At 33.3% G+C, this 16299-nt stretch overlaps 2 protein-coding genes across 3 annotated transcripts in view; both read left to right on the top strand.

Moving 5' to 3' along the window:
- Positions 1–1742: 1742 nt before the first annotated feature.
- LOC120341553 (atlastin-3-like) lies at positions 1743–5409 on the top strand. The gene is made up of 9 exons (XM_078114259.1): positions 1743–1812; positions 2089–2279; positions 2851–2922; positions 3252–3392; positions 3653–3808; positions 4106–4162; positions 4413–4614; positions 4912–5096; positions 5350–5409. The coding sequence occupies exons 1-9, from the start codon at positions 1743–1745 to the stop codon at positions 5407–5409; spliced, it is 1134 nt and encodes a 377-aa protein (XP_077970385.1).
- LOC144427400 (uncharacterized) overlaps positions 4916–16299 on the top strand; it is a 14940-nt gene continuing 3556 nt past the window's right edge. The window contains exons 1-20 of one of the 2 annotated variants that reach the window (XM_078116588.1): positions 4916–5096; positions 5350–5421; positions 5812–6012; positions 6465–6539; positions 6816–7034; positions 7314–7385; positions 7684–7791; positions 8308–8388; positions 8665–8736; positions 9215–9315; positions 9839–9965; positions 10445–10510; positions 11325–11428; positions 11580–11688; positions 12989–13042; positions 13407–13516; positions 14026–14140; positions 14810–14881; positions 15251–15448; positions 15876–15947. In XM_078116588.1, the coding sequence (XP_077972714.1) occupies positions 5413–5421; positions 5812–6012; positions 6465–6539; positions 6816–7034; positions 7314–7385; positions 7684–7791; positions 8308–8388; positions 8665–8736; positions 9215–9315; positions 9839–9965; positions 10445–10510; positions 11325–11428; positions 11580–11688; positions 12989–13042; positions 13407–13516; positions 14026–14140; positions 14810–14881; positions 15251–15448; positions 15876–15947 (1965 nt within the window). In that variant the 5' untranslated portion in view covers positions 4916–5096; positions 5350–5412. Of the gene's footprint in view, positions 5097–5349; positions 5532–5811; positions 6013–6464; positions 6540–6815; positions 7035–7313; positions 7386–7683; positions 7792–8307; positions 8389–8664; positions 8737–9214; positions 9316–9838; positions 9966–10444; positions 10511–11324; positions 11429–11579; positions 11689–12988; positions 13043–13406; positions 13517–14025; positions 14141–14809; positions 14882–15250; positions 15449–15875; positions 15948–16299 lie in introns of both variants that reach the window. The other variant, XM_078116584.1, reaches the window with a different exon arrangement.

The raw sequence follows: 16299 nt of genomic DNA, 5'->3' as shown, positions 1-16299 counted from the left end.
TACTCCTCTGTGGCCGATCTTGTATTCATTTTCATCAATTATATACTTCGGCAAGCATCACGTTCTAGTAAATTTCAATCACCAGAAATATAATTTGAATAATCACTTATCTCAAAAGCCAACTAAAATTTACAATTTTGTTCAACAGTCGCCGGGTAATTGTTTGTCCCGCGCATGGTCGATTTTACAATTTTCACAAAATTTATTTTCCATTGCTCTACGACATCGAGCATTCGAGTAAAGAAAACTAGAATTATATCAATTTGAAATATTAATTTTGTCTATATTAAATGACTTAGCAAGGAGGAGCAGAGACCGTTCAAGCGATTGCAAGAGGACAAATTCTTTGGGCATATTTATCATACACAAGGCCCACATGTCAATCTTCAGAGATGGGAATGTACGATGCGCCCATATCTAGGTAGATATGGCGGTTACATATAAAGAAGTAAGTATTGCAGAAAATAGTAGCCAAGCAATTCAAACATTATTTCAGAAACCTGAAGATTAATAAAACATTGGAAGTTCTCATATTTGAATATTAGATTTTATTCCCAAGCAACGGCGTTGTTATTTGATAGCTATCTTTGTTAAAAGTAGACGACAGAGTGTTACCCACACAATGAAATGAGAAACCGGTATGGATTATTCAAATTACTTATGAGAAGTTGTCAAAATTAGCGTGTGTTGCAAACCTTCCAAAGATATTTAAACTGCCTTCACAAACATTGTAAAAATTGGTGGCCATTCAAAAAGTTTGTTCAAATAATATTACTTTTTGTTTAATTTTCACAAGCGCTTTTTTATAGTGTATTGTGAAACACTGAGAAGTTGTTCATATGGTTCTGTTATCTGTAACTTAGAAAGGAATGTATCATGTGATGGAGAGGGTTCATAGATTATTTCTGTGCCAGTTTCATAATTTGCAGTAGCTTTACAGGTTAGGACTGTATGTTGTTTGGTTTGGATAAAAATAATTGTAGATGTGAACATGGAAAACAGGCATGTAGCCTGTTTTGGGGGTCGAAACCCCCCGTTTGAAATGCAAAAAAAATAATAGCATCATTCTGTATGAAAACACCCATTTTTCGCTCGCACCCGCTAGCTGTTTCAATCTAACATGGAAATTAAAATTTCGGAACCCCCCCTTTGAAAATTTCTGGCTACGCTCCAGGTGGAAAACATTATTTAGTTCAAAATCAAACAAGTGAAGTTATTTAGAAGGTGAATGATATTGAAACCAAGAGTTTTGAGATTTTCACGTCACACATTTGCTCTAAACAAGACTACATATACATATATAAACATTTTCTACCAAGTTCATCAGTATCTCCCCATCACTGATGTGGATTACCTGATATGATATCACAGCATTTGTGAAATAATTAATTTTTTTTCTTTTCAGTTTCGTTATCAAAATTATCAGTCATCACAATTTACAGTCAAATTATTTATCTCTTAAAAGTGTTTAATTAGCTATATAAGTACGGCTTTGTTTTCATGAGGTTCTTTGGCAGTAAAGATGTCAAGTAAAAGTAAGTTTGAAATTTTTTCCGTTAACTAATTTTTTCATAACAACTCTTGGTGAACTGAGGTATGTTTGTGTGTGAGTAACTTCAACAAATCATATCTTATTCAGGTTTCTGCAGTCATACAATGCTTAACAGTAAGTTTCATCATGTAATTGCAATTAAGTTGCTAAAACAAGGCTCAATGTCTGATGCATTATACTATCATTAGGAATGGTTTTTCAAGCTGGAAGTTCTATGAATATTGATTATGCACAAAGAGAGTTCTCAACTCCTCTCAGATGTAACAATTCATCATATTTTTAGAGTATGAAAGTACAGCTTAAATATTTATACACTGGGTAATATCTATCACTGTGAAAGCTAACTTTGGTAGAGCATGCATAATTGTTCAAAATGGCTCCATACAGCTAAAAAGACATGTTTATTACTCTATTTTTTTGATATAATAACTGTATTTGGTTGGCTAAATAACAAATCTCCCTCTTTCTCTCTGTAATCATTAAACGCTGTTGATCGAATTTTAGAATATGTATTTATGTATTTCTATTATTTTCAGGTAAAGAAGCAATTTGTATAGCCTCTGTCACAAAGGATGGAAAGTTTCTCCTGAATATGAACAATGTGAATCTTCTTTTGAATATACTAGCAGACAAAAAAGATGTAGCAATCATCTCAATGGCTGGTGCATTTAGAACTGGGAAGTCTTTCATGTTGAACATATTTCTGCAATATCTAAGAGGGGAAGGGGTATGTAGGATAGGTTAAAACATTCAAAAAGTATCAAAACTTTTAAAACGCTCTTGAGTAAGAGTAGACACTTCTTTTATTTATTTTGAACATGGGAGTCTGAGAGTCAGAACTCCTGCTTTTTGTGATTTATAATAATTTTTGAGCTTTTTGTGCCTTCAATCAGAACAAGAATCTAAAACTCATGTATAAACAGTATAGTTACTTTGACGTACTAGCCCAGTGGTTCTCAAACTTTTTGAAAAAAAATTCCATGACGGACCCCTCGCAATTTTTTTTATTGACTTCCGGCCTTGTGCAGAAAAAAAAAAACATTAAAAGATCACAATAAAAAATCAATGCCGTATAGCGAAAAACATCGAAACGAACAAACCCCAGTGGAACAAAATGTGCACTTGTTTCGTTGTAAAACAGCCTTTAAAAACGAACCGGCATAACTTCACAAACTGCCCTAGTGCATACTGTAACTCCCTCATATACCAACAAACATGCAAAAAAGCAGTATCAGCTACATTTCTGCAGTTAGTTAACTTGTATTGACAGCAATTGAACTATCTCTATGATATCACAGGCTCACAGCTCTGTGACATCACAATGGGGCAGCGTGATCGAAACAGTAAGGGAGGAACTAGTGTCTCCAGCAGTGATTGAATAGCAGCAAAAGGCGACAAATGTGTATTTGCAAATTTAAGCACTTAATTTTTGTATTATCAAGCTATGAGCCATAGAACAGATTTTATTCGCGGACACTCTAAAAGGGCTTCACGGACCCCAAAAGGTCCGCGGACCCTACTTTGGGAACCACTGACTAGTCACTTCGCAGGTTTAGAAACAAGGCTGTCTCGGGCTGGGGAGTATATAGAATAACAAAAAATTATATTCAAGTTGTTGTGTTCTCCTATTTTTAATATGAGCATTCGTACAGACTGAAACACTATAAAATATTTTTGAGTGAGATCTATCTCTGTTCAGTGGCAAAATGAAAATTGGTTTGGACCCGAAGACAAGAAACTTCAAGATGGATTTCATTGGGAAAGAGGAATGATGGGACTTACTAAAGGAATAAATGTTTGGCCTGAGATATTCGATGTACCATTAGAGAATGGAAAAGGGGTAAAAATAATGAATTTAGTTTGATTGATAGCAGTTCGAGCTTCTGTCAATGTTGGGTATGAGTATAATTATCAGTTATTTGTTTTAGCTCCAAGTCCAAAATCTTCTTGCACAAAATTATCAACCTACAGGACTTGGACCTGTGACTGACAATTGTGTTTCTACAATCTAGTACAATATTCTAACCATCAAGCTATTGCAGGAAAGATCGGGTTCGCATCACAGGGATAATTATAAATAATTCCTTACTCTAATTTTAGATATCTGTAATGATTGTTGACACCCAAGGTCTACACGATGAACAGTGTACAGAGGATACAGATCATAAAATAATGATGCTGAGTACCCTGCTTTCTTCTCATCAAATTCTCAACTGTTCGAATAAAATAGAGCAAAGAGACCTGGAATTTTTGCATGTAAACTAAAAAATTAGTTTAGTTTTAATTTTAATGCATCAAATCAATCATTTAAAATTAAAGTAATGTATCTTATATTTTATATAAACATTCCAATTAGGGGGGTTAATCAATTTTAGTACCTCACCCTAATTTCAAGATTCAAAAAAAAAACTAACACTTTAGGCTTAGTTATTTGTATAAACTGACTAATTTTAGGGAACAAGGGTTTTCAAGTTTTCAATGTACACTTGATTGCATCTTGCTATTGTAAACGAGAGTTATCCAAGCTATAATATTTATTTGATTGTTTTTCAGACATCAGTGGAATATGCAAAAGCAATTGCTCAAAAGAAAGGGGAACATCCTTTTCAGGTTGGATATATTTTATGGCACAATCTTTTTTTCAGATGTGTGCATTGTATGCTTGAGTTATAATTATGTCAAATTTTCTATACTGATTCCACTAACAGGAGTCAATTTTTTTAAAACACAGTCAGTCAGTTAGAATCATTGATGTTATCAAGTGGTATTTGGAAACCAAAACAACAGCGGGTTTCAAATATTTGCTTTCAAGATTTTTGTTCAATACATAGAGCTAACCCAGTGTTTTTATATATTGCAGGCAATTACTTTTCTGGTTCGAGATTGGAATTACAATCATGAATTCGAATTTGGTGAAAAGGGGGGTTATGAGTTTGCCGATAGATCTTTAAAAAAACTTCCAGCAAATTTACCAGAACCGGTTAAGGAAGTGAAACAATCAATTGCCATCACCTTTGAAAATGTGTATGGATTTTTGATGCCTCTACCAAAAAAGGAAGTCCGTGGAGAGCTGGAATCTTCTTTCTGGAATCTTTCAGTTTTTTTTATCATACGCAGTTGCTCCAACCTCCAAGCAGAGTTAGATTCAAAAAGACATCGCAAGGGGATCTTATTATCTTGGTGTAATAATGAAATAACTTTGAGAACATTAAAAATCATTCTGAAAACAATGTAAGGGAAACTCTAAAACTGTTTTTTGAAGTAATAGGTTGGACATTTTGATTTTGTTTTATGGCATGTGTACTCCTTTTTCTCTGTTGAATATGACATCTCAAATGAATATTTTTTCTTTTGTTTAGAGATTAGAGGGAAATTTCGAAAATATGCTTGCCAATTGACAGAGAAGATTTTGCATCCAAAGAACCTAATAGCAAAAAAAATGTGCGGAAAACTAATGTCCACAAATAGTTTTCTTGGCCTTGTAGTAGAAACTAGCAAACTGTTTGAGAGTGGCAACTTGCCTCCTGTAGAAAAAATGATCAAAGTAAGTATAATTTCATCATGAAGAGAGATTTTTTAGGATAAGCCAGTGAGAGGAATATAGGTCAGTTACTTAAAGTGGAAAGAATACTAATAGGGGAATTTCAAAGAAATACTTACACAATAGGAGCTGTATAAATAGGCAGTATTACGAGGACTCAAGTCATTGACTGGATCTGAGTTGGACTCAATTCAGTTACGATGATTTTTAATGGAATAAATATTTATTATTTTTACAATGATTTTTTGTATTTTAGTGCTATGGAAAAGCTGACAACATAGCTGTTTTGATTCAAGCTGTTTCAATGTATACGTAACAAATGAATGAGGTATCTGTGTAAAGTTATTTTTTGGGATGACTTGCTTCATGGTTGAGGTGTTGAAAGTCACACATCTTGGGTTCAAATCCCATATACACCATCTTGGAGTTATAAATTGGGTAGGCAATGTCGAACCGGTCCTAAGGGTCCTTACAATAAAAAGTATCTCTGTACATATTGAATGATAGTAGTGGATGTTTGCACAGGACCTCGTTTAAAGCGATAGGTGTGTATAAACGTACAGCCCAAAACTATGACCAAGCTCAAGTGCTCTTCAATTTTGAAAATATACATCTTGTGAAATTTTATAAAGAGAGGCAAAGGTCATACAAAATAATCCCAGATCACAAGTTAACTCAAATTTTATTCTATTTTTCATGTTTTATCTTATGTTTTCAGCGTATCAGCAAACTTGGCAAAATCTTCTCAGAAAATGAGGTGATGCACTGCCAGAAAAACTCACTCCAACAAGTTTACGAGTTATTTTCTCAAAAGTCATCAATAGTTTTTGAAGAGGAAAGAAGTAAAGTCTGGAAGCGTATCCAGGAAGATTGTGAAAATTATACTAATTCGGTGATTGTAGAAAATGAAGAGAATAAAGTAAGTACATTTTGAGTCATCATATAAGGCTTTTTTAATGTAAAATTTCATAGGAAAGCACAACCAAAAATTAATTAATACAGTACTCTGTGATTTATCCAAGTAAGTTCAATCAATCAACTCTGATAGTCTGGCAGTTCAGCTAAGAAACAAAACAAAAATCCATTGGGTTAAAAAAAAAGTAATATGGATGGCATATTACATATAAATGTTTGATGGTGAAATATGATCTATTATATTTAAGATTGGTAATAAAAGTTCAAATTGACGGAATGCACAGAAATATATTTGTGTTAGTGTGCAACAAGACTCTTGAATCACTTAAAATAGTTATCTATAATCTTGCTATAGCATATGTATATTATATGCATACAGATCCAACGGCATCATTGTGTAACATTCAATGGTTACTGATTGAGGTGATATGCGTTGAATTGTTTTTATATTTTCAGCGTCAAATTAAACAAGAAATTTATAAAATATCAGAAAAACTCGAAGAACTGTATGAGCAAAAGATAAATGATCTGGTGAGTCAATTGTGTACTTAGGACAATACTGTTTCATTCTTGGGGGGAAGAAAGTTGGTAAGATGGGAGGTGATAATTTACAGGTGGCTTTTTTGCTTTTTTGCCAAAATAAATATAAACATCTGATCCTTTCTTATCTTCATTGGTAGAAAATTGTTTTTAACCAGTTCTTATGCTGCTGATATAGGTTTTCAATGGGATGTTGTTCTCTGAGTTGTTGAAGTAATTTTTGAGTACCGTTATAGCGGATTTGATTTTATATATCATATTTTGTAGAACATCTCAGCAATGTCAGAGAAAGATCTGGAAGCCAAACTCACTGAATATTGCAAAGAAGCTGTGCAGAAGTACAACGAAAAGACCGAGGATTGGAAAGATTTTTTTCCAGATGTCCTTAATAAAATGGATCGAAGGCTGGTGAATAAATTATCTGAGCGTTCCGAACGTTCAAAAGAAAAAAAGGAGATGGAGGAAAGAAGCAAGAAACTTGCGCAGGTGTGTCATTTTGTACATGACTGATTGATTGTTTTGTGAACGTCACTGTGACTATGCAGATATCATTAATCCATCCATATATATTAGCCATGCAGATTTCGAACATATGAGCCTACTGAATGGAATTATTTGTGCAGTATCAGGTTGTTTGTTCCTGATGTTCATATGCTTCGCTAACCATTTTCATAAAATTGCTGCTGCTCCATTTATAATAGAATGAGATGATTTATATGGACTACAGTATCTAATCCATTTCTCATGTTTGTTTTTAATTTCTAGAAAGAAGAAATGTTGAATATTCAAAGTGCTGTTCGTGAAGTTGAAATTGAATTTGAAAAAGAAAAAGCAGAGGTAAACTCCCTCCCTCCTCCCCACGCCCCTGTTCCATGGCCAATCCATAAGCATCTCTGTGTCAGGGATAAACCTGTATATATATATATACCTTTTAGCATATTAGTGGTTGTACACAACTCCCCTGCTAATACTATTTAGATTTATATTTAAGGGTCGTGACTTTGCTCTAGGTGTATATTAAAATGAAAGAATTTGTTTCAATGATAATTGCCAATGTTGAAATACAGTTAAGACTTCACACCTACATATTTTCACTACTTTACTGTATTATTAATAAAAAAAATCTTGTTTTCAGATTTTAGAGGAATATCACACAAACATTTCCAAGAAACTAGAGAGAAAGATGTTCAACCAAATGAAAATTTTTGAAGGAAAGTGTAGTGCTATTAAAAATCGGACCAAGGTAGGTATTTGAATAGTTTGAAGGATGTGCTTGGTTGTGATGGGATCTAGCCAATATAGATCCCTGTTTGTACATTGAGACAGTCTGAACATGCGGTATTACTAATTAATCCATTATATGACCATCCAAGAAAAATGGCACGCAGTGAGTGACTCACCGTGCTAAGCGGTTAATGATATCTGAATATAAATTTTGAAAGTTGGTGCGTCTAAATTTAAGATAAGAAGTCAGACAAACGCTTTATGTACAACCGAGTAACAGTCCTAAACACTGTATTTTTAAGATTTACATTTAAATGCTAAATGTGAAAATCACATTCAGCTAACCCCAACTAGGCCATCCCCTTCTAAGTATAAATTGATAAACTTTATTATTGGCCAGAAAAACTAACTCACTTGAGATTGAGTTGAAAGCTACTATTAGATAGAAAATGCGATTTAACGAACAAAATAGAAACTACATTTATAAATAGAAAGTCTATCTCGATATATCAAAGAAAAATTGCTTCATATTTAGGTTGGACACTTCGAAGAAAAACTTTTGGGAACTTTGAGAGAATCTATCGTATTGGCTGAGATTGAAAACACAAAGACTGAAGTAAGAAATTAAGTACCAGGCAATAATTGCTTAGACAAGCATTCACTGATATGAAAATATATATTATTTTTTTCGTAAAGGTGTTATACTTTTGTTTCAATGTTAAACACACTCTATAACTAACACCCTGGGTGAAATGATGGCTTATGATCATGGGAAATAAAACAACTGACGCAAACCGAGTTAGATTTAATACTTTAATATCGAAACTGTCATGCACCCAAGACTACTGGAACATTGGACAAATTATTTATTATCTATATTTATTGCTCATAGGAAAAACTTACATCGGTATACAGAGAGATAACAAAAGCTGCTTGCAAAGAGTATGAAAGAATAATGGAAGAGGTATTCAATTTAGAAATATAAAATCGTGAAATGGAAACAATGACTTCTCTTCTATAGCTAACATTTGGTTAATCATTCAACAATTGCTAATACATGAGTTTTCACTCAATCCATTTTGCCAAAACAAACTAATGGTCTTTGTATCCATTTGTTTGTGCATTGTTATTTGTTCATCAAGATTAATCTTAATTCTGAATTCATGGCTCGGTTGTGTGTATCGTAAGGATAAGATTTATATGTCAATCCCGAGGGAGAGGAAAACTGTTAAGACGGCTCAAACATATGGCAAAACACAGCCTCTCGTTCAGTTAACAGACCGGAGGATTGCTGGACTCGTTGCCGCCATATAGTGGTTCACGTAACCGCTGGTCGATTACGGCCTTTACCATCATGTCCATACATTTGAAACAAATAACTTTCTAACTAATCCCATATCCCCAGGATAAATATGTTAATCCCTAATTAATAATTTTGTCAGTGTCTCTTGGAAGGCCCTGTTGGTAAAGACAAGCTGTCTCAACATCATGAAAATTGTAAATCCTGTGCACGGAAAATATTCGATGACAAGGTCAAGACAATGTGAGTGTAGATTGGATTTAATTTTACTATTTTGCAGCCGTCCTAGATGTAATTAATTACCTTTGTTTTGTTGTCACCTTTGTTATTATGTCAATATTAGTGAAGTTCGGAATAAAATGTCTATTTTATTATCTGGCTGTATTAAAAAAATGCTTTTTATGTAAACTTTATTATTCAGCCAAGAAGCAATTTCTATTGAGCAACTATGATTGTTTAATTATTGCAACTTAAATGTTCATAGTTCATATTTGTGTTCTCCCCCTTTTTTGCTTACATAATATAGTTTAATATTTAACCAAATTTACTATTTGATTGAATTGTTGTATTATATTTTTCCCAAAAATAAAGTTGTAATTTTGGAAATTTTCAAAAATCGTTTTTATTTCGTCATTCAGTTTCAATAGTATTTAAAATAATTAATGTTATGTATAGTGAGGTGTTTGAAAATATCAATTATCTGGCAAAATATTTGGTTGTATTGTAATTAAAACTAAAGAATTTTTAATCAAAAATTTAACTTTAGGAAAATCCATTTGGGACAACAAGCTATAGAAAAATTCATACAGGAGTTGAATGGAAGCATTCAGAAAAAATATATTGATGGTTTTAAGAAGGCAAATGAAATGAATTTGGCTCTGAAACAGGAAAAGGTAAATAGAGACACTCCTATGTGGAAAAATGTGAATATCGCTTATCCTTATAATAATAAAACTGCCAGTCAAAGCGGTGAAAAATTTAACCCAGCGACAGGAACAAAAAAACATGTAAAATATGTATTTTTGCCCATGTGAGACATAAACTTTCGGATTATGATTTTATGCTTGATGGAAAAAAAGGGCCACACTAAATTACTTGGCAGGCAACTTTATGACCAGGTGGCCACCTGTTGCACACACCGGCTGTAAAACATTTCCTACTTTAAGGTCTTCTACAAGCTGCTTTAAATATCTCAGTGTCTGTCACCTATTCTTATCTATAAATTCAACTAACATAATTTAGTGACAGAACATGAGCATTGACTATAGTTCCACTGTCCTTAATTGAGGTTGGTAATATTTGATTTCTAATATGACAGGAATTCAGTTTTTTGTCGAGTTGATTGCTTATTAATATTTTATCTGCTATTTAGGATTCAGCTGAATGTGTTGGACATATGAAATCTGTTTTGGACAAGTATACCAAAGAATTGAATGAGGTGTGCAGTGTTTAAAATTTCATTAACTAGCTTATTTTATAAAATGATATAGTATACCTAATTCACTTTTCATCTTTCCTGCGTTCTGCATCAAAAGTTTATATTGTTATCTTCTTGTTTTTAAATGGTATGTGAGCATCAAGTAAATCTAACTAACAATAAGAAAGAAAATTTACTTTAAAAACAATGTTTTACTTTTAAAACAAATCATTTATAAATTTTTGGTTCGACAAATTTATGAGGTTTATTTTATTCTTGTTTGGGATATGTAGTGTAGTTGCAATTCATTAAGTACCTCCCAACTGCTCATCTTCTTAGTGCAACTATGCTAATGGCTTATATATCTTGACTTTTTTCATTGGTCAATTGATTGTTTTGCCCAAATACAGCAGTAGCTGGCTTTTTCTGAGTGACTTGAGAGTTTAATGATTAAACATTGTCTTATAGCTGTGTGTTTCGATTCTTCTTCAAATATTTGCAGGTTCTGAAGTATGTGGCTGTTTGTATTTTATGAAATGCTTCCCTTTATTTCTAACAAAGAAGGTAGTAATAAGTATTGACGTAAAGCCAACTTAACATTCTGAGTGAAATGGTTCGATTTTTAATCCCTGATTTTATTTTGTGGAACTTGTTTTGGTTTAATCGTGAATGCATAGAAAAGTCAATTAGATATAACATATGTTTATCTTACTTCATAAGATCAGATTTTGTGGTATTTTATTAAATATCTATCTATTTGATTTTTTCCATTTAGTCCAATGAAACTTGCTTTGAACTTTATTATGTTTAGTAAAAAATTTGAAATGTTTTTAAGCTGCTGGCAAATGGAGCTTATTTTGAAGATGAAGAACTGAAATTAAGGCATGATATTCGTGAGAAAAGGTTGATCGAGGAATTTATGGAGTTAATTGCTGATCTGTAAGTTTTATTTTGATATATGCATATATTTACTGTCGTGGAGACAAAAATTAGTAATAACATGAGGATTGTTTTCTTAAATTGTTGCTCAAATTTACTTTTACAAGATATACCGCAATGTGAATTTTTACATGTATTTTTGCTTTTTCAGCTCAGAAAGACAAAAATTTATTGAATCATTGAAGGAACAGATACAAGCGAAGTTCTTGCAATTTAAAACCACGAATAGTGATAATCGCCATAAAGCATTAGAAAATCAGGGGAAATCTAGATAATAGGATTGTGTAATGCTAAGAGAAACTGGTTTCTGTCACCTTGGTAAAATTCAGATCAATCACCATTGGTCAGTAATGGCTTCTTGCAACAAAACATATCTTCTTCTATCTTATAGCTTTTTCATGTCTTAACAAAATGGAAGTGATAATCTGTAGAACAGGGGTTCCCAACCGCCTGTCTGCGGACCGGTGCCGGACGGCGAAGCTTTTTCGCCAGTATGTGGGAATTTTGGTTGTTATGTTGTTTTTATGCGGTCTCAATCGCTTTACCGAAAGCGGTTGCAATTGGTGCGCAATTTCTCTTCCGCCGTCACATTACGACGTCCTTCGCGACATCTTGGCGCCAAGTAATCACACTTCTCGCTTTTTCGGCTCTGATTCATTGCGAATGCGCTCCTTCAAATCTCGCAAGATTCGGAAGCCACGGTTATTTTTTCTGTTCTGCGTGCTTTTCCTGAATAATATGACCATTCATATATAACGTTATGCATATTTCTTCGTTTAAACCAGAAAACAGTCAAGAACAGTATAATATTCCAGTAAGATATGAACTTGTTGGACTTTGCAGGTGGTCACGAGACGGGCAAAAAAGCATGGGCCACAGAGATATTTTCCAGTATTTTGAGCATACATGGTACGATTTCTAACCTGGTGCCAAGTTTCCAACCAAATTCATTTTGTTTGAGGCGTCGATCAATTGCAGAGGGATTAATATGATGAACCCGAAGAAAAAGAAAAAGCTTGATTAAAATTGTGATTCTACTTTACAGTCCAGATTTAAAAAAGAATCACTGTCATAATTTTGGATATCTCTTGATAACGCATACCCACCTCTAAGCAATCGAGCAATCAAACTGTTGTTCGTATTTTCAACCAGTTACTGCGTTATGCGAAAAAACATTTCCATAACTAGCTTCAATTAGAACGAAGCAGAGAAATCAGCTGCACGACGCTGCAGAGGTAGTGTTGCAGAAACTTTTTTGAGGCCTCGTTTGCAATTCTATATTGGAAACGAAACAGCAGCTCACTTGATTTAATTTTGTTTGTACATGATTTGGCATGTACATGTTTTTTATGTGAGATGTTTTATGCGTGCCTTTCTTACGCATAATGGGTGCCCAGCACTGTATTTAATTGCGCAAATATATGGTATTATTTAACGTTTCACCCATTTCAATTTTTGGCTGATTTTTTCTCTCTTTCGTAATAATTATGAAATCCTTCCCCGTGAACTTCGTACCTTTTTCAAGGAAATTCAATTTTAGTTTTCCCTCTTATATTCCAGAAACGGGAGCTCATCAAGACTGCTGTGCACCAATATACAGATTCTAGGGAACAGGTATTTTATTTCTATTATAACTGAAGAATGTGCCAACAGGATTATAAAATTTTTATACAGATATGAAATGAAGGTCCTTTTAAAAATAGTTTCATTCCAAAGGTGGTTTCCAAAGTTGCTTGTAACTTGTGATAAAACCTAAATATCTTACATGTCCTAGTGGGATTCAAATCCTTGGTTAATGAAGGAAATTACTATACCTCGCATACTCCCTGGAAAAGTAAACTTGATTATGCTTTTTTCCAAACTTTCTTGTATGGTAAAATCTTTATGTATCTTCTTTCTCATGATGGAGGTGAATACTCTTGGATGGTGAAGGAACCCCTAACCATTCTCTCTCCTAATAATGAGTATTTTTCAACAGCTTACCATGAACAACATCATTGAACAAGAAATCATTGAAGATGAAAGCTTGGAAGAGAAGCATATTGAATTTAAAAACAAAGCATTGGAAACTTTATCCAACAATTCAGTGTATGTTAATTCAAGTTAATTTTATTCAACAAAACTGAATTCGGTATATTTCAGATAAAAACTAATCAGAAGATTAGGATTGTTGTTTATCTGTTGGGACAAGAAAAGCCTTCTCATTTAATTGAAATTTTGATATTTGGGCCTCTTCATAAGCTACTGAAACACTTACTAAATATTACTTGATTAATCATTTCACTTTGTGTGTCTTGATTTTGAAAATATTGATTAATCTTCACTGTGACGTGTGGTCATCAATTGAAAATAGGCATTTACCATACCATGTGTAACTACTATTATTAGAAACGAGAGGATGAAATAAGCTCAATATTCAGTTAATTTTCATTTAAAGCAGATAAAAACCAAGGATCTGAACTTTCACTTAAAAGAAAAAAGCAGGGTACAAATTTTTGACAAAGATTACTCATATCACAGTAGTTGCAAAGGACCTCTGGCATGAAATATACATACAACCAAAAAATGTTAATTTTACGGAAAAAACATTCTTACAGGATCGAAAATGATGATTTGAAAGATGTGAAACAAACATTAGACAATATACATTTGCGAATCAAAGCAATGAACAACAGTGCCAGAGAAAAGGAGAAGTTCAAAGCGGATAAACAGGTCACTTGTCACAGAATAACAAAAAATCTCTTCAAAAGTTTTTCAAAAATTTTCATGAAACAGGGGAATGGATTAAACATATAACTTAACCATATGGAAAACATATGGGCTCTAATTCGATACCAGTTTGGGTGCATTGAATGGTGAACAGTGTATGTCATAACTAAACATAAATTATAGAAACTTCCCTACATTGACGAGGATCTTAGATTCTTCTATATCAGAGTTTCCGAAACTTTTTTTCACCCTCGGCGCATAAATATCAGGGAAAAAAATCACGGCACAATGAAAAAAAAACTCATTTTTAAATTGTTAATGTGTATTTTAACGCTTTTTAAAGTTTGTTAACATGTAGGCCTAAGGAACAAAGAGTCAACTCTTCTTCCTCATCTCTGCCTGATTTTCCTTTAAAATGCTAAATAAATCACTCATAGATGCTAAACTTGATTTAGTAGATAAATAAACTGCAGCTCGCGAAATTAAACCAATGGGACTTCATTTCTCTGTAATCAGGGTGGAAAAAAACTGTCGCTTATATTCTACATAGTGATTAGGTAAACGTAGACGATGTGATTCTGGATTAGACAATTTATTTTAGTTTTCAACATGATGGGTAAACACAAGAAAATATTACTTTACGTTATCTGCATAATATAAAATTTTATTCAGAAATTACATCTGGAGATACTTAAAACAAAAAAAGATGACTGCAGAAATGAGTTTATTGGGGAAATCAGCAAGGTAATTTTAATAGCTTTTTTTTACAATGCTAGCATTATTCAATCCTATAGCGTGACTTTTGGTGAGTGCGTGTTTACAATGTGATGATTTTTATGTCCTATTAAAGTTCTAATCTTCTTGTCTCAAAGCTACATTTAGTTTTGTCATGCTTGTATATTTTATCGCACTCACTATAATGGATACCGTAGACAACATCATTCTTCTTACTGACAGTAATGTGAATGATAGTGTGACAAGGGGAAAATTCCAACAATCCTCTTGTACAAATTAACGTTCATGTAATTCGAAGCAACTAACCCATACAGAGTAATCATGACTATAATTAGCACAATGCACCAACCAACTGCAATCAATATTCATGTATTACAGCATGGCAAAGAGTACAAAGAAAATTTTGAAACTATTTGTCGTGATACCAAAGAAAAAATCCTGGAAAAGTTTGATGATGCAGTTGAACATCTGAAAGAAAATGTCTCAGAGGAAGATTTAAAAAATACAAAGAAAGATTTGAAACTTGAGATAAACAAAAAAATTGAAATAGCAAGGGTGGACAACATTGAAAATCAGGTCAGTTGTAGTGATGCCAGACATAAATTATAGGTGAATATAAAATTAGAACATTCAAGCTGGTATTTTGATTGGCCAAACGCGCATATTTTTTGATTCGAGACAAATATTTTACTCGAATCGGAGCGAATATTATTGCACAATCCTGAATCTGGCTAATGGAATGCGACCTACCTGAGAGAGTAGGGTATTTCCAAAGTTAGTGAGGCTAGTGTTTTCGACTTAAGTCACTATTTACTGAAGACCTGAATTGGACCCATGCTAAACAAACAGATTTAGCAGTGATTGACTCTACTCAAACTCGAGACTTAGATTACTTGTGACAAGGTTTGGAAACTTGTACCTTAACTGATACTCACATTGTTAGGTTTTATTAGAATGAATATCACTGAAAACCACTTTTGTAGTCGTAGTTATGTATTTTCAGGCACGTGAAAAAAGGAATATGGAGATCATTGTCAGCTTTCTCAAGATATCTCTTCGTTCTGAGTTAAATAAGGTTGGTAGATAGTCTTTGGGCCTCTGATTACTTGCTTTCTATCATACAGAAAATTTTCCATCATTGGTTGAATACCTGGTGCATTGCGTGGACTTTAGCAACTCATGTATTCTGTCTATGATTAATTCGCGGGGATGGGGATGATGAAAGAGAATTGCTGCATGCATATTTTGATGCATGGCTAGATTATTGTGACCACTGGCTTTCAGACTTCCCACTCTACCAAAGTCTATGAATCTGGAACCTTTATTAGCTGTTGAGCCATTTTCAACCTAACCAAGCATGCTGTAGCTGCCTTATAATAAAAGGATCTTATTATTTTGACTCTTCTTGAAATAAAATCTCACCCCAT

Source organism: Styela clava, chromosome 1, assembly GCF_964204865.1.
Source record: "Styela clava chromosome 1, kaStyClav1.hap1.2, whole genome shotgun sequence".
In the NCBI taxonomy this organism is placed as follows: Eukaryota; Metazoa; Chordata; class Ascidiacea; order Stolidobranchia; family Styelidae; genus Styela; species Styela clava.
This window is presented reverse-complemented; position numbering and strand designations above follow the sequence as displayed.